The following is a 17,843-nucleotide window of genomic DNA, read 5'->3' on the forward strand; positions in this document are numbered from 1 at the left end:
AAAACTGCACATTTTAGAGTGACCTTTTATTGTCCCCAGCACAAGGTGCACTTGTGTAATAATCATGCTGTTTAATCAGTTTATTGATATGCTACACCTGTCAGGTGGATGGATTATCTTGGCAAAAGAGAAATGCTCACCAACAGGGATGTAAACAAATTAGTGCACAACATTTGAGAGAAACACGCTTTTCGTGGAACATTTCTGTGATATTTTATTTCAGCTCATGAAACATGGGACCAACACTTTACATGTTGTGTTTATATTTTAGTATAGAATAGGTTATTTTTGGTTGTAATGGTGACTTCTAGAGACAGGCAGGCAGACAGGCGGACAAACAGGCAGGCAGACAGGTGGACAAACAGGCAGGCAGACAGGTGGACAAACAGGCAGACAGGCGGACAAACAGGCAGACAGACAGGTGGACAAACAGGCAGGCAGGCAGGCGGACAAACAGGCAGGCAGACAGGTGGACAAACAGGCAGACAGGCGGACAAACAGGCAGGCAGACAGGTGGACAAACAGGCAGGCAGGCAGGCGGACAAACAGGCAGGCAGACAGGTGGACAAACAGGCAGGCAGACAGGTGGACAAACAGGCAGACAGGCGGACAAACAGGCAGGCAGACAGGTGGACAAACAGGCAGGCAGACAGGTGGACAAACAGGCAGGCAGACAGGCAGGCAGGCAGACAGGTGGACAAACAGGCAGGCAGGCAGGTGGACAAACAGGCAGGCAGGCAGGCAGGCGGACAGGCGGACAAACAGGCAGGCAGGCAGGTGGACAAACAGGCAGGCAGGCAGGTGGACAAACAGGCAGGCAGGCAGGTGGACAAACAGGCAGGCAGACAGGCGGACAAACAGGCAGGCAGGCAGACAGGCGGACAAACAGGCAGGCAGACAGGCGGACAAACAGGCAGGCAGACAGGCAGGCGGACAAACAGGCAGGCAGACAGGTGGACAAACAGGCAGGCAGGCAGGTGGACAAACAGGCAGGCAGGCAGGCGGACAAACAGGCAGGCAGGCAGACAGGCGGACAAACAGGCAGGCAGGCAGGTGGACAAACAGGCAGGCAGGCAGGCAGGCAGGCAGGCAGGCAGGTGGACAAACAGGCAGGCAGGCAGGTGGACAAACAGGCAGGCAGGCAGGCAGGTGGACAAACAGGCAGGCAGGCAGGTGGACAAACAGGCAGGCAGGCAGGTGGACAAACAGGCAGGCAGGCAGGTGGACAAACAGGCAGGCAGACAGGTGGACAAATAGGCAGGCAGACAGACAGAGACCTTTTCAGATAGACTTGTAGACATCATTGTGACAGACAGACAGCTCTTCAGATAGACTTCTAGACGTCATAGTGACAGACAGACAGCTCTTCAGATAGACATCATAGTGACAGACAGACAGCTCTTCAGATAGACTTCTAGACGTCATAGTGACAGACAGACAGCTCTTCAGATAGACTTCTAGACGTCATAGTGACAGACAGACAGCTCTTCAGATAGACTTCTAGACGTCATAGTGACAGACAGACAGCTCTTCAGATAGACATCATAGTGACAGACAGACAGCTCTTCAGATAGACATCATAGTGACAGACCGGGACCTTTAATACCACATTTCACAGCAGAGAGAGACTAAATACTAACATAAATAAATATGGGTTAGGGTTAGGTTCAGAGTTCTATCCTGTCTAGCAGAGAGAGACTAAATACTAACATAAATAAATATGGGTTAGGGTTAGGTTCAGAGTTCTATCCTGTCCAGCAGAGAGAGACTAAATACTAACATAAATAAATATGCTCTATGACTCTAACCCTCCTCCATGAGAGCTGCAAGGTGTGCAGGGTTTTGTTCCAGCCCTTGAACACTTGGTTCTACGCATCAGCTACTCCTCAGGCTGTTTATATTGAATACTGAGAGAGTATAACAGACGCTCTGATTGGCTAATCTACAGCTGCTTCTATAACAGACGCTCTGATTGGCTAATCTACAGCTGCTTCAATAACAGACGCTCTGATTGGCTAATCTACAGCTGCTTCTATAACAGACACTGATTGGCTAATCTACAGCTGCTTCTATAACAGAAGCTCTGATTGGCTAATCTACAGCTGCTTCTATAACAGATGCTCTTATTGGCTACGTCACATTATGACTCTTTGGTGTGCTGGGCTCTGATAGGCTATAGGGAGGGTGCATTACCAAGAGCTGTGTGTGTGTGTTGTGTGTCTGTGTGTGTGTGTCAGACGGGGTTTTCCTCCGAGAGGTCGGAGTCCATCTGGATAACCTCGGGGGCGGGGCCTATCGGGACTTCCACGGCCTCAGGGTGATTCCCATTGGCCAGCGCGGCGTTGGTGGGCGGCGGCTTCTCGGGGCAGTTCTGCACAGTGATGATGCGATTGAAGGCTTTGAGTCGTCTCCATAGCAACCAGTACACTTTACACTGGACATACATGAACACCAGTCCGCCTGACATGCCTATCGCCACGATGACCAGCTTCATCCAGAACGGCCACTCCAACACACCTAGAGAGAGAGAGAGAGAGAGGTGTAGAGGTAGAGAGAGAGAGAGAGCGAGAGAGGTGTAGAGGTAGCGAGAGAGGTAGAGAGAGAGGTGTAGAAGTAGAGAGAGAGAGGTGTAGAGGTAGAGAGAGAGAGAGCGAGAGAGAGGTAGAGAGAGAGAGGGGTGTAGAGGTAGAGAGAGAGGTAGAGAGAGAGAGGTGTAGAGGTAGAGAGAGAGAGGTGTAGAGGTAGAGAGAGAGAGAGCGAGAGAGGTAGAGAGAGAGAGGGGTGTAGAGGTAGAGAGAGAGGTAGAGAGAGAGAGGTGTAGAGGTAGAGAGAGAGAGGTGTAAAGGTAGAGAGCGAGAGAGGTAGAGAGAGAGAGAGAGAGAGGTGTAGAGGTAGAGAGAGAGAAAGAGCGAGAGAGGTAGAGAGAGAGAGAGAGAGGTGTAAAGGTAGAGAGAGAGAGAGAGAGGTGTAAAGGTAGAGAGAGAGCGAGAGAGACAGACACACAGACATATAGATACACAGGTTAGTTATGTCTACCCAGGGGGAAACAGAGAGATTATGTGTGTCTGTGTTTGATACCAGAGGCCTCCTTACCCTCAGCAGTGTAGTACTTCATCACTGATATTCTCCACATGTCGTCTGAAAACACAGTAATGTTACTATATTCTCCACATGTCGTCTGAAAACACAGTAATGTTACTATATTCTCCACATGTCGTCTGAAAACACAGTAATGTTACTATATTCTCCACATGTCGTCTGAAAACACAGTAATGTTACTATATTCTCCACATGTCGTCTGAAAACACAGTAATGTTACTATATTCTCCACATGTCGTCTGAAAACACAGTAATGTTACTATATTCTCCTGAAAACACAGTAATGTTACTATATTCTCCACATGTCGTCTGAAAACACAGTAATGTTACTATATTCTCCACATGTTGTCTGAAAACACAGTAATGTTACTATATTCTCCTCTCGTCTGAAAACACAGTAATGTTACTATATTCTCCTGAAAACACAGTAATGTTACTATATTCTCCTGAAAACACAGTAATGTTACTATATTCTCCACATGTCGTCTGAAAACACAGTAATGTTACTATATTCTCCACATGTCGTCTGAAAACACAGTAATGTTACTATATTCTCCTGAAAACACAGTAATGTTACTATATTCTCCACATGTCGTTTGAAAACACAGTAATGTTACTATATTCTCCTCTGAAAACACAGTAATGTTACTATATTCTCCTGAAAACACAGTAATGTTACTATATTCTCCTGAAAACACAGTAATGTTACTATATTCTCCTGAAAACACAGTAATGTTACTATATTCTCCTGAAAACACAGTAATGTTACTATATTCTCCACATGTCGTCTGAAAACACAGTAATGTTACTATATTCTCCACATGTCGTCTGAAAACACAGTAATGTTACTATATTCTCCACATGTCGTCTGAAAACACAGTAATGTTACTATATTCTCCTGAAAACACAGTAATGTTACTATATTCTCCACATGTCGTTTGAAAACACAGTAATGTTACTATATTCTCCTCTGAAAACACAGTAATGTTACTATATTCTCCTGAAAACACAGTAATGTTACTATATTCTCCTGAAAACACAGTAATGTTACTATATTCTCCTGAAAACACAGTAATGTTACTATATTCTCCTGAAAACACAGTAATGTTACTATATTCTCATCTGAAAACACAGTAATGTTACTATATTCTCATCTGAAAACACAGTAATGTTACTATATTCTCCTGTCATCTGAAAACACAGTAATGTTACTATATGTCCTCGTGCTCCTAGACCTTAGTGCTGCTTTTGATACTATCGATCACCACATTCTTTTGGATAGATTGGAAACCCAAATTGGTCTACACGGACAAGTTCTGGCCTGGTTTAGATCTTATCTGTCCGAAAGATATCAGTTTGTCTCTGTGAATGGTTTGTCTTCTGACAAATCAACTGTAAATTTCGGTGTTCCTCAAGGTTCCATTTTAGGACCACTATTGTTTTCACTATATATTTTACCTCTTGGGGATGTCATTCGAAAACATAATGTTAACTTTCACTGCTATGCGGATGACACACAGCTGTACATTTCAATGAAACATGGTGAAGCCCCAAAATTGCCCTCGCTAGAAGCCTGTGTTCCAGACATAAAGATTTGGATGGCTACAAACGTTCTACTTTTAAACTCAGACAAAACAGAGATGCTTGTTATAGGTCCCAAGAAACAAAGAAATCTTCTGTTGAATCTGACAATTAATCTTAATGGTTGTACAGTCGTCTCAAATAAAACTGTGAAGGACCTCGGCGTTACTCTGGACCCTGATCTCTCTTTTGAAGAACATATCAAGACCATTTCAAGGACAGCTTTTTTCCATCTACGTAACATTGCAAAAATCAAAAACTTTCTGTCCAAAAATGATGCAGAAAAATTAATCCATGCTTTTGTCACTTCTAGGTTAGACTACTGCAATGCTCTACTTTCCGGCTACCCGGATAAAGCACTAAATAAACTTCAGTTAGTGCTAGTGTAACGAATGTGAAACGGCTAGCTTAGTTAGCGTGGGCGCTAAATAGCGTTTCAATCAGTGACGTCACTTGCTCTGAGACCTTGAAGTAGTAGTTCCCCTTGCTCTGCAAGGGCCGCGGCTTTTGTGGAGCGATGGGTAACGATGCTTCGAGGGTGACTGTTGATGTGTGCAGAAGGTCCCTGGTTCGCGCCCGGGTATGGGCGAGGGGACGGTCTAAATTTATACTGTTACACTAAATACAGCTGCTAGAATCCTGACTAGAACCATAAAATTGGATCATATTACTCCAGTGCTAGCCTCCCTACACTTGCTTCCTGTCAAGGCAAGGGCTGATTTCAGGGTTTTACTGCTAACCTATAAAGCATTACATGGGCTTGCTCCTACCTGTCTCTCTGATTTGATCCTGCCATAAATACCTACACGTACGCTACGGTCACAAGACACAGGCCTCCTAATTGCCCCTAGAATTTCTAAGCAAACAGCTGGAGGCAGGGCTTTCTCCTATAGAGCTCCATTTTTATGGAATGGTCTGCCTACCCATGTGAGAGACGCAAACTCGGTCTCAACCTTTAAGTCTTTACTGAAGACTCATCTCTTCAGTGGGTCATATAATTGAGTGTAGTCTGGCCCAGGAGTGTGAAGGTGAACGGAAAGGCTTTGGAGCAGCGAACCGCCCTTGCTGTCTCTGCCTGGCCGGTTCCCTCTCTTTCCACTGGGATTCTCTGCCTCTAACCCTATTACAGGGGCTGAGTCACTGGCTTACTAGGGCTCTCTCATACCGACCCTGGGAGGGGTGCGTCACTTGAGTGGGTTGAGTCACTGATGTGATCTTCCTGTCTGGGTTGGCGCCCCCCCCTTGGGTTGTGCCGTTGCGGAGATCTTTGTGGACTATACTTGGCCTTGTCTCAGGATGGTAAGTTGGTGGTTGAAGATATCCCTCTAGTGGGGTGGGGGCTGTGCTTTGACAAAGTGGGTGGGGTTATATCCTTCCTGTTTGGCCCTGTCCGGGGGTGTCATCGGATGGGGCCACAGTGTCTCCTGACCCCTCCTGTCTCAGCCTCCAGTATTTATGCTGCAGTAGTTTATGTGTCGGGGGGCTAGGGTCAGTTTGTTATATCTGGAGTACTTCTCCTGTCCTATCCGGTGTCCTGTGTGAATTTAAGTATGCTCTCTCTAATTCTCTCTTTCTCTCTCTCAGAGGACCTGAGCCCTAGGACCATGCCTCAGAACTACCTGACATGATGACTCCTTGCTGTACCCAGTCCACCTGGCCGTGCTGCTGCTCCAGTTTCAACTGTTCTGCCTGTGATTATTATTATTTGACCATGCTGGTCATTTATGAACATTTGAACATCTTGGCCATGCTTCCTGTTTGGGGTTTTAGGCTGGGTTTCTGTACAGCACTTTGAGATATCAGCTGATGTACGAAGGGCTATATAAATACATTTAATTTGATTGTATATTCTCCTGAAAACACAGTAATGTTACGATATTCTCATCTGAAAATCAAATCTAATTTATTTTATATAGCCCTTCGTACATCAGCTGATATCTCAAAGTGCTGTACAGAAACCCAGCCTAAAACCACAAACAGCAAGCAATGCAGGTGTAGAAGCACGGTGGCTAGGAAAAACTCCCTAGAAAGGCCAAAACCTAGGAAGAAACCTAGAGAGGAACCAGGCTATGTGGGGTGGCCAGTCCTCTTCTGGCTGTGCCGGGTGGAGATTATAACAGAACATGGCCAAGATGTTCAAATGTTCATAAATTACCAGCATGGTCAAATAATAATAAACACAGGTAGAATAGTTGAAACTGGAGCAGCAGCACGGCCAGGTGGACTGGGGACAGCAAGGAGTCATCATGTCAGGTAGTCCTGAGGCATGGTCCTAGGGCTCAGGTCCTCCGAGAGAGAGAAAGAAAGAGAGAATTAGAGAGGGCATACTTAAATTTACACAGGACACCGGATAGGACAGGAGAAGTACTCCAGATATAACAAACTAACCCTAGCCCCCGACACATAAACTACGGCAGCATAAATACTGGAGGCTGAGACAGGAGGGGTCAGGAGACACTGTGGCCCCATCCGAGGACACCCCCGGACAGGGCCAAACAGGAAGGATATAACCCCACCCACTTTGCCAAAGCACAGCCCCCACCCCACTAGAGGGATATCTTCAACCACCAACTTACCATCCTGAGACAAGGCCGAGTATAGCCCACAAAGATCTCCGCCACGGCACAACCCAAGGGGGAGCGCCAACCCAGTAATGTGAAAACACAGTAATGTTACTATATTCTCCTGAAAACACAGTAATGTAAGAAGTTGGGTTAAGGTTGTATAGAGGTTGGATTAAGATTGTAAAACGTTGGGTTGAATAGAGGTTAGGGTTGTGATTGTACAGAGGTTAGGTCAGGGTTGTATAGAGGTTGGGTTAAGGTTGTGGTTGTACAGAGGTTAGGTCAGGGTTGTATAGAGGTTGGGTTAAGGTTGTAGTTGTACAGAGGTTAGGTCAGGGTTGTATAGAGGTTGGATTAGGGTTGTGGTTGTACAGAGGTTTGGTCAGGGTTGTATAGAGGTTAGGTCAGGGTTGTATAGAGGTTGGGTCAGGGTTGTGGTTGTACAGAGGTTAGGTCAGGGTTGTATAGAGGTTGGGTTAGGGTTGTGGTTGTACAGAGATTAGGTCAGGGTTGTATAGAGGTTGGGTTAAGGTTGTGGTTGTATAGAGGTTAGGTCAGGGTTGTGTTTGTACAGATCTTAGGTCAGGGTTGTATAGAGGTTGGGTCAGGGTTGTGGTTGTACAGAGGTTAGGTCAGGGTTGTATAGAGGTTAGGTCAGGGTTGTATAGAGGTTAGGTCAGGGTTGTGGTTGTACAGAGGTTAGGTCAGGGTTGTATAGAGGTTGGGTCAGGGTTGTGGTTGTACAGAGGTTAGGTCAGGGTTGTATAGAGGTTGGGTCAGGGTTGTGGTTGTACAGAGGTTAGGTCAGGGTTGTATAGAGGTTAGGTCAGGGTTGTATAGAGGTTAGGTCAGGGTTGTGGTTGTACAGAGGTTAGGTCAGGGTTGTATAGAGGTTAGGTCAGGGTTGTATAGAGGTTAGGTCAGGGTTGTGGTTGTACAGAGGTTAGGTCAGGGTTGTATAGAAGTTGGGTCAGGGTTGTGGTTGTACAGAGGTTAGGTCAGGGTTGTATAGAGGTTGGGTCAGGGTTGTGGTTGTACAGAGGTTAGGTCAGGGTTGTATAGAGGTTGGGTTAAGCTCAGGGTGGAGGTGCTGACCGGTGTTGCGTCCCAGGTTGATCTCGTGGAGGGTTCTGTTGACGAGGACGTATACGGACCAGAGAACACAACCAATGGCCACCAGGTGGAACATCAGGGAGCATAAGATCTTCCTCCTCTCATTGGTCGACATCTGGAGCTTCTCCCACTGAGGGAGAGAAAAGGTGAGAAAGAGTGTGTCATAGACAGGTATCTATGTATCTGAACCATCATGGTGTCTCTGACAGCATGGGCAGCTCCACTGAGTCCCCTTGTGGTGTCTGTGACAGCATGGGCAGCTCCACTGAGTCCCATCATGGTGTCTGACAGCATGGGCAGCTCCACTGAGTCCCCTCATGGTGTCTGACAGCATGGGCAGCTCCACTGAGTCCCATCATGGTGTCTGACAGCATGGGCGGCTCCACTGAGTCCCATCATGGTGTCTGACAGCATGGGCATCTCCACTGAGTCCCATCATGGTGTCTGTGTAGAGGTCAGATGTGTTGAGGTGTGTGTAGAGGTGAGATGTGTTGAGTTGTGTGTTGAGACAAGGCGTGCTGAGGTGTGTGTAGAGCTTAGATGTGTTGAGGTGTGTGTAGAGGTTAGATGTGTTGAGGTGTGTGTAGAGGTTAGATGTGTTGAGGTCAGATGTGTAGAGGTGTGTGTAGAGTTTAGATGTGTTGAGGTGTGTGTAGAGGTTAGATGTGTTGAGGTGTGTGTAGAGGTTAGATGTGTTGAGGTCAGATGTGTAGAGGTGTGTGTTGAGGTCAGATGTGTTGAGGTCAGATGTGTTGAGGTGTGTGTAGAGGTTAGATGTGTAGAGATGTGTGTAGAGTTCAGATGTGTTGAGTTGTGTGTGTAGAGGTCAGATGTGTGTAGAGGTTAGATGTGTAGAGGTCAGATGTGTTGAGGGGTGTGTAGAGGTCAGATGTGTTGAGGTCAGATGTGTTGAGATGTGTGTAGAGGTTAGATGTGTTGAGGTCAGATGTGTGTAGAGGTTAGATGTGTGTTGAGGTTAGATGTGTAGAGATGTGTGTAGAGGTCAGATGTATAGAGGTCAGATGTGTTGAGGTCAGATGTGTTGAGATGTGTGTAGAGGTTAGATGTGTTGAGGTCAGATGTGTGTAGAGGTCAGATGTGTGTAGAGGTTAGATGTGTAGAGATGTGTGTAGAGGTTAGATGTGTTGAGGTCAGATGTGTTGAGGGTTGTGTAGAGGTTAGATGTGTAGAGATGTGTGTAGAGGTTAGATGTGTTGAGTTATGTGTGTAGAGGTTAGATGTGTTGAGGTCAGATGTGTTGAGGGTTGTGTAGAGGTTAGATGTGTAGAGATGTGTGTAGAGGTTAGATGTGTTGAGTTGTGTGTGTAGAGGTCAGATGTGTGTAGAGGTTAGATGTGTAGAGATGTGTGTAGAGGTTAGATGTGTTGAGGTCAGATGTGTTGAGGGTTGTGTAGAGGTTAGATGTGTTGAGGTCAGATGTGTTGAGGGGTGTGTAGAGGTTAGATGTGTAGAGGTCAGATGTGTTGAGGGGTGTGTAGAGGTTAGATGTGTAGAGATGTGTGTAGAGGTTAGATGTGTAGAGGTCAGATGTGTTGAGGTCAGATGTATAGAGGTCAGATGTGTTGAGGTCAGATGTGTTGAGGTCAGATGTGTTGAGGTCAGATGTGTTGAGGTCAGATGTGTTGAGTTGTGTGTGTAGAGGTCAGATGTGTGTAGAGGTTAGATGTGTAGAAATGTGTGTAGAGGTTAGATGTGTTGAGGTCAGATGTGTTGAGGGGTGTGTAGAGGTCAGATGTGTTGAGGGGTGTGTAGAGGTCAGATGTATAGAGGTCAGATGTGTAGAGGTCAGATGTGTTGAGGTGTATAGAGGTTAGATGTGTTGAGGTCAGATGTGTTGAGGTGTATAGAGGTTAGATGTGTTGAGGTGTATATAGAGGTCAGATGTGTTGAGGTGTATATACAGGTGTGTTGAGGTATATAGAGGTTAGATGTGTTGAGGTGTATAGAGGTTAGATGTGTTGAGGTCAGATGTGTTGAGGTGTATATACAGTTCAGGTGTGTTGAGGTCAGGTGTGTTGAGGTCAGATGTGTTGAGGTGTATATACAGTTCAGATGTATAGAGGTCAGATGTGTAGAGGTCAGGTGTGTTGAGGTGTATAGAGGTTAGATGTGTTGAGATCAGATGTGTTGAGGTGTATATACAGGTCAGGTGTGTTGAGGTCAGATGTGTTGAGGTGTATATACAGTTCAGGTGTGTTGAGGTCTCTGTACCTTACGTAGAGGTTTAAGGTGAGTCTCCATGATGAAGTTGTATTGGCACAGCTCACAGCAGTGTGTGTCTGATGACTTGATCCACTGGTTGAGACAGTCCTGGTGAACAAACCTCATGCTGCCTGTACAGCGACACGGGGTTATCAACACACACTCCTCATCTCCTTCACAGTGGCAGATCCTACACACACACACACACACACACACACACACACACACACACACACACACACACACACACACACACACACACACACACACACACACACACACACACACACACACACACACAACACACACACACACAGAAACACACACAGAGATGAACACACACACAAACACACACAGAGATGAACACACACACACACACACACACACACACACACACACACACACACAAAGATGAACACACACAGAGATGAACACACACACACACACACAGAAACACACACACACACACACACACAGAAACACACACACACACACACACACACACACACACACACACACACACACACACAGAAACAGAGATGAACACACACACGTGAACACACACACACACAGAGATGAACACACACACACATGAATACACACACAGAGATGAACACACACACACACACACACACACACACACACAAACACACACAGAGGTGAACATACACACACACACACACAGATGAACACACACACGTGAACACACACACACACACAGATGAACACACACACACAGAGACACACACACACAGAGACACACACACACACACAGATGAACAAACACACCTACCTGCAGACCTCTGGCTCGTCATCGGAGCAGCCTTCGGGGGCGTTGCAGCCCCCATATCTCCGTGGCGACGGCGCGGACATGTCTCCACCCACTGACCCGGTCTCCTGGTAATTCTTAGTGATCTGTCCCTCCCCCTCTCCATCCTCAGCCAATGATGAGCTACCGCCGGGGCTACGGAACTTAGACCCCGCCCCCTCCCTGCGCTGGGAGCTCCGCCCGCTCTCCTCCCCTCCTCCTCCTGGTCGACGGTTCTTCACTCCGGAACCGTTCTCCAGTGGTACCTCTTTCTCTTGGTTCTCCTTCCCCTCATCAGACCCTACAGACTGCAGCTCCATCCCCTCTCCCCCTCCCCTCTCCCTGCTACTCCCACTGCGGCGTCGTCCCCTCTTGGCTTTCTCCCTGCTCCAGCTTCTGGCCTCCCGCCCCGCCTCCCCGTCAGATGACGAATCAGATTCAGGAGGGGCAGCGCTACGGTGGCGGGGATGTTCCCCTCTCCTCTCCCTCCTCCTCTCCCCTCTCCTCTCCCTCCTCCTCTCCCCCCTCTCTCCGATGCGGTCAGAGCTGCGGTCACTGCGGTCGTCACTGTGTTGGACCGGGTCATCTTGTGCGGTCGCTGGGGCATCGGGGGCGGAGCAGGAGTCTCTCTTCCTGTTTGGTTTCTTCTTCTTCCTGGTTTGGCCCTGCTGGGAGGAGCCTAACGCAGTCTGGGAGGAGCCTAATGCTGCGCCGCTCAGCTTCATCACTGCTGTGTCACAACCTTCCTCTACACGACCCAGCGGCACCGGCCTATACACACACACACACACACACAAAGAGAGACACAGGGAGACACACACACACACACAAAGAGAGACACAGGGAGACACACACACACACACTCGGGAAACAGACAGCGAGATGGAGAGATGAAAAGACAGCATGAGGGAAACTGTATCTCTGGGTAACAGTATCCCTGGGTAACTGTATCCCTGGGTAACACTATCCCTGGGTAACACTATCCCTGGGTAACACTATCCCTGGGTAACACTATCCCTGGGTAACAGTATCACTGGGTAACACTATCACTGGGTAACACTATCCCTGGGTAACACTATCCCTGGGTAACACTATCCCTGGGTAACAGTATACCTGGGTAACAGTATCCCTGGGTAACAGTATCCCTGGGTAACACTATCCCCGGGTAACAGTATCCCCGGGTAACAGTTTCCCTGGGTAACAGTTTCCCTGGGTAACAGTATCCCTGGGTAGCAGTTTCCCTGGGTAACACTATCCCTGGGTAACATTATCCCTGGGTAACAGTATCCCTGGGTAACATAATCCCTGGGTAACAGTATCCCTGGGTAACACAATCCCTGGGTAACACTATACCCGGGTAACAGTATCCCTGGGTAACACTATACCTGGGTCAACCAGATCAGGCTGTTAGCTACCTGATGGGCCAGCTAGAGGAATCAACCAGACCAGGCTGTCAGCTACCTGATGGGCCAGCTAGAGGAATCAACCAGACCAGGCTGTCAGCTACCTGATGGGCCAGCTAGAGGAATCAACCAGATCAGGCTGTTTATAAACTTTTTGCGTCATAATAATATAAGAATTTCTGGGGTCGTAATCAATGCAGAATGGGGGCAGAAACTGTCTACATTTGTGGACAAGATGCTGAGGGACTCGATACTGCTAAACCTTTAGTCATAGAGAGGGCCCACAGAACTGCACCTGCAGCCCAGAGCAGGCCCGGGGCGAAGGACACACAGAGGCCCATAGATCCGCACCTGCAGCCCAGAGCAGGCCCGGGGCGAAGGACACACAGAGGCCCATAGATCCGCACTTGCAGCCCGGAGCGAAGGACACTGTTACGGATACAGGTATCCTGTGTCTGTGTGTATCCTGTGTGTGTTTCTTTTCTCTCCTTCTCCCCTCACAGGTGAAAATCATTACTCCCCAATCAGTCAACAATCAACCCATCAATCAGAAGACACACCTCCTCCTGTTTCCTACCCTATCACAGTTCCTTCCCCATGGTTTAAAAACCCCATCATTTGTTTGTTCAAGAGCACAATCTCTTTGTAATGCCGTGTTGGTAGATCTCTGCTCTTGATAGATTTCAGTAGCTCAATCTCTTTGTAAATGCCATGTATGTAGATCTCTCTCTTTGTGTATTAATTAACCTCTTCTTTTGTTTGAGCACCTCCATAGCACTTTGTCATCACCTGTGAGTATTGTTTTGGTTATGGTGTTTGTTTGTTGCTGGTGGGAAAAGGGGGAAACCAAGACAAGTCGCCCATGGGCATACACTACCCGTAGGTAAACTTTGTTAAAAACACTAGTTAGAACTGGGTGGACCACCCACTGTATTTTTGGTTAGTTAGTTAGCTGTTGTTGAAATAGGCTAGTCTAGCTTAGGGGTGTTTTTGCATATTTGTTTCTTTCCTTGGGTCCAGCTCAGCCCCTTTTCCTGCTCCCCCCATTACCGTGTGTTTATCAAATAAACCCTGAGTTTGACGGTATTATTTCGGTTGTCGTGGTTATTTCGTTCACTTTTACTTTGTCACTATTATAATTTACATGAGTTATGTTACGGGTCTCACTACCATCCCCCCTAGACTGTCGGGCCAAAAGGGATTCGTAACAGACACACAGAGGCCCATAGAACCGCACCTGCAGCCCAGAGCAGGCCCGGGGCGAAGGACACACAGAGGCCCATTGAACCGCACATGCAGCCCGGAGCAGGCCCGGGCGAAGGACACACAGAGGCCCATAGAACCGCACCTGCAGCCCAGAGCGAAGGACACACAGAGGCCCATAGAACCGCACCTGCAGCCCAGAGCGAAGGACACACAGAGGCCCATAGAACCGCACCTGCAGCCCGGAGCAGGCCCGGGCGAAGGACACACAGAGGCCCATAGAACCGCACCTGCAGCCCGGAGCAGGCCCGGGCGAAGGACACACAGAGGCCCATAGAACCGCACCTGCAGCCCGGAGCAGGCCCGGGCGAAGGACACACAGAGGCCCATAGAACCGCACCTGCAGCCCAGAGCAGGCCCGGGCGAAGGACACACAGAGGCCCATAGAACCGCACCTGCAGTCCCGAGCAGGCCTGGAGTGAAACACACAGAGACCTATAGAACCGCACCTGCAGCCCCGAGCGAAGGACACACAGAGGCCTATAGAACCGCACCTGCAGCCCCGAGCAGGCCTGGAGTGAAACACACAGAGGCCCATAGAACCGCACCTGCAGCCCCGAGCGAAGGACACACAGAGACCTATAGAACCGCACCTGCAGCCCCGAGCAGGCCTGGAGTGAAACACACAGAGGCCCATAGAACCGCACCTGCAGCCCCGAGCAGGCCCGGGCGAAGGACACACAGAGGCCCATAGAACCGCACCTGCAGCCCAGAGCAGGCCTGGAGCGAAGGACACACAGAGGCCCATAGAACCGCACCTGCAGCCCCGAGCAGGCCTGGAGTGAAGGACACACAGAGGCCTATAGAACCGCACCTGCAGCCCCGAGCAGGCCCGGGCGAAGGACACACAGAGGCCCATAGAACCGCACCTGCAGCCCCGAGCGAAGGACACACAGAGGCCTATAGAACCGCACCTGCAGCCCCGAGCAGCCCAGAGCGAAGGACACACAGAGACCCAGCGCCATCATCGCACACCTTCTCAAAGAAACAGGATATAATGCAGCTGTTGAGAACCAAGGGAGAGCTGTTCTACAAAGACCAACACATATCTATCTTCAATGACTATTCTGCAGAGCTATTAGCGGAAGACAAAAGATTACGATGGGATCAGGAGAGAACTGGCAGCCCAAAAACATCACAAACTCTCTGATGTTCCCTGCGAAGCTGCGCGTCACCCATGAGAGTAAGACCCACATCTTAGATTCTGGACCTGATGCCGAGTCCTTCCTGCGCTCCATGGGGATTACACCACCTTCCAGATCCGAGGACAGGCTCCGGAAAAATATGCCGACTATGTGGCAAATTGTTGTGCCCAGAAGGAGTGAGAGACAGGACCCAAGGCCTAAGAAGTAGCCTCAATCCACCGCGGAACACTGGCCAGTCCACATTGACTACTGAAGCGACCCCTTCTTCTCCATAAGGACTGGAAACTTCCTGGATTTCTGCTCATCATTGGGATCTTATTGTGGGACTAAATCATGAACCTTTGCCCTACAGTTTGTTGGGATGAGAAGGTGCAGATATCAGAGGAGAGCTGGGGAAACATATGGAAAACACCACATAAAGACACTACATGGACCCAAACAAGGGAGTTTCAATTCAAAGTACTACATCGTTTTTTTATGAGCCCTGATAAACTGAAATGTGTAACAAAATGCTGGACAAATGAACATGCACCTTCAAAAGATATGTGGTTAGGTCTATGTGGGGAACTGACATGGAGAGAATTACATCAATCTTGCAACATAGACAACACCTATAGGTGTGAAGGTGTCTGGTCAGAGTTCCTGACATATTGTACGGGTCTTATCCTGTCATTTATGGGCTTTTTGTTTGTTTCTGTTGTTTTCGTGTGGCTTAATCTAAATTGTATACTTATTCAGACTCTTGAAATATTTGCTCCATACAGCCAAAATCGAACCTTAACATGTGACTGTAACGCTCCTTAGTAAAGACAGAGAAGATATGTTGTGTATGTATGGTACGTGTTCTTTATGGGCTCTTTAATAAACCTTTTGGGGAAACGTGTCCTTCAGTACAAACCGTTCCGCAACTTAGCAAACGTTCAAGCCAACTGAAGGCACCGTTGGGTAACAGTCTCACCTGCAGATGTCCTGAGAGGAGGGAGTTGTCCTGGAAACACTGCCAGGAGCCAATCCTGTTGTAGAACTGCTGGCCTGGAACAACCAATCACAGCACATGTCTTCACCTCTAACCAATCAGCAGTGACTGCTGTCGACAAATCAAACAACAACTAATCAATACCTTCAAGACGTTGCTGGATCGATTACCTGACCGACCTGGACCTTTAGTACTCTGGAGGGAGGGGTAGAGCGAGAGAGAGAGAGACAGGGTTAATGTCAGACTGTATATCTAGTATGTTCTGTACAGAAATGTCTGTATTCAGAGGCACATCTTTTACAGTCAGGAGAAATTCTATGGAGTCATTCTATGAAGTCTCACTCCTCTACTCACAATAACATTTGTACAAAAATGTGTAATTAGACTCTTTAATTTTCACATTAGCAGAGGAGCAGTATACCCTGTTGCAAACAGTTTGACCTTTTTCAAAATAAATTATAAAATAGTTTGACAACCCTGTTTGTAAGCTTTTAAGTTGGATGTGTCATGATATGATGGGGTTTGCAAAACGGGTCAACTTTCAGCACCTCCATGTCCTAAATGGATGGAAGGTTTTGTTGAAATCAAAAGGAATGCTGTCAAAAAGGAATTTAATTAAAATAGATTTACCCTCAGGACTGAGAGCCAACACACACTACTGGGTATAGATAGGATGTTATAGAATAACCCTCCCCTCAGGACTGAGAGCCAACACACACTACTGGGTATAGATAGGATGTTATAGAATAACCCTCCCCTCAGGACTGAGAGCCAACACACACAACTAGGTATAGATAGGAAGTTATACAATAACCCTCCCCTCAGGACTGAGAGCCAACACACACTACTGGGTATAGATAGGAAGTTATAGAATAACCCTCCCTCCCCTCAGGACTGAGAGCCAACACACACTACTGGGTATAGATAGGAATATATAGAATAACTCTCCCTCCCCTTCTTCTTCCCTTCCCTTCCATCTCCTCACACACAGCAGAAAGGACCCACAGTTCATTCAGAGAGCTCCACAGTCTGTGTTCAGGTTAGGGTCAGGGCTAGGGGGTCAGATGTTATAGGTCAGGGGCTTACCTCGGTCTTGTCTTTGGAGCGAGGGGTGCTCCGGCCGTTATTGGCCATCTCCCGAGCGGGGACCACGGAGATCTGCTGCACCGGCATCCTCACTGCGTTCCCAGATCTCTCCTCTCTCTGAACTCACTCCGTGTGTGTACAGCGGTAATCCACTCGGTGTTCCACAGGTCCGGAACTCGGAGAACAGAATAGCGGAATGGGATCAGGTCACCGTGGAAATGGACAGAAGGCTCTGGACGGCAGGGTGTCAGATCGTCATGCCAACTCAGAAGTCAACAACACCCCTCCACCCCCAGAGAGACAGAGAGAGGGAGGGAGAGAGAGATAATAGATTAATCTGAAACAGCTGTGATGGTAACTGGGGAGGAACAGGTGAGTGTCTGGCTGAGGGGGAGGAGACTCAGGGTGCTGGGTCAATCAGCATATGGCCCATCAGGCTTAACGCTCAAATTAGCCTGACTACTGATAATCAGCTTACACACACTGGTTACCTAGCCCTTAAAACAAGCCCAGTCCTTCCAGTTTGATGCTAGGTCTAGTCCAAAACGATCTCACCCAAACCAGCAGCGTAGACAGACATTT

At 48.0% G+C, this 17,843-nt stretch overlaps 1 protein-coding gene across 1 annotated transcript; it reads right to left on the reverse strand.

Annotated features, from left to right (window-relative positions):
* Window positions 1–1,621: 1,621 nt before the first annotated feature.
* Window positions 1,622–17,599, reverse strand: LOC139419163 (uncharacterized). The gene is made up of 8 exons (XM_071169145.1): window positions 17,262–17,599; window positions 16,320–16,370; window positions 16,158–16,231; window positions 11,374–12,159; window positions 10,590–10,770; window positions 8,340–8,487; window positions 3,094–3,138; window positions 1,622–2,517 (listed from the first exon to the last, which is right to left on the reverse strand). Exons 1-8 carry the CDS (start codon window positions 17,346–17,348, stop codon window positions 2,234–2,236), a joined length of 1,656 nt encoding a protein of 551 aa, XP_071025246.1. The 5' UTR covers window positions 17,349–17,599; the 3' UTR covers window positions 1,622–2,233.
* Between the last annotated feature and the right edge of the window lie 244 nt (window positions 17,600–17,843).

Source organism: Oncorhynchus clarkii, chromosome 10, assembly GCF_045791955.1.
Source record: "Oncorhynchus clarkii lewisi isolate Uvic-CL-2024 chromosome 10, UVic_Ocla_1.0, whole genome shotgun sequence".
NCBI classification, from domain to species: Eukaryota; Metazoa; Chordata; class Actinopteri; order Salmoniformes; family Salmonidae; genus Oncorhynchus; species Oncorhynchus clarkii.

Excerpts from the sequence above, each read along its gene's own strand:
- LOC139419163 (XM_071169145.1), bottom strand. The coding sequence starts at position 17,348 with ATGCCGGTGCAGCAGATCTCCGTGGTCCCCGCTCGGGAGATGGCCAAT. Across the intron at positions 16,371-17,261 it reads GCTCCAAAGACAAGACCGAG|AGTACTAAAGGTCCAGGTCG; the intron begins GTAAGCCCCTGA and ends CCCTCCCTCCAG. Across the intron at positions 16,232-16,319 it reads GATCCAGCAACGTCTTGAAG|GCCAGCAGTTCTACAACAGG; the intron begins GTATTGATTAGT and ends TGGTTGTTCCAG.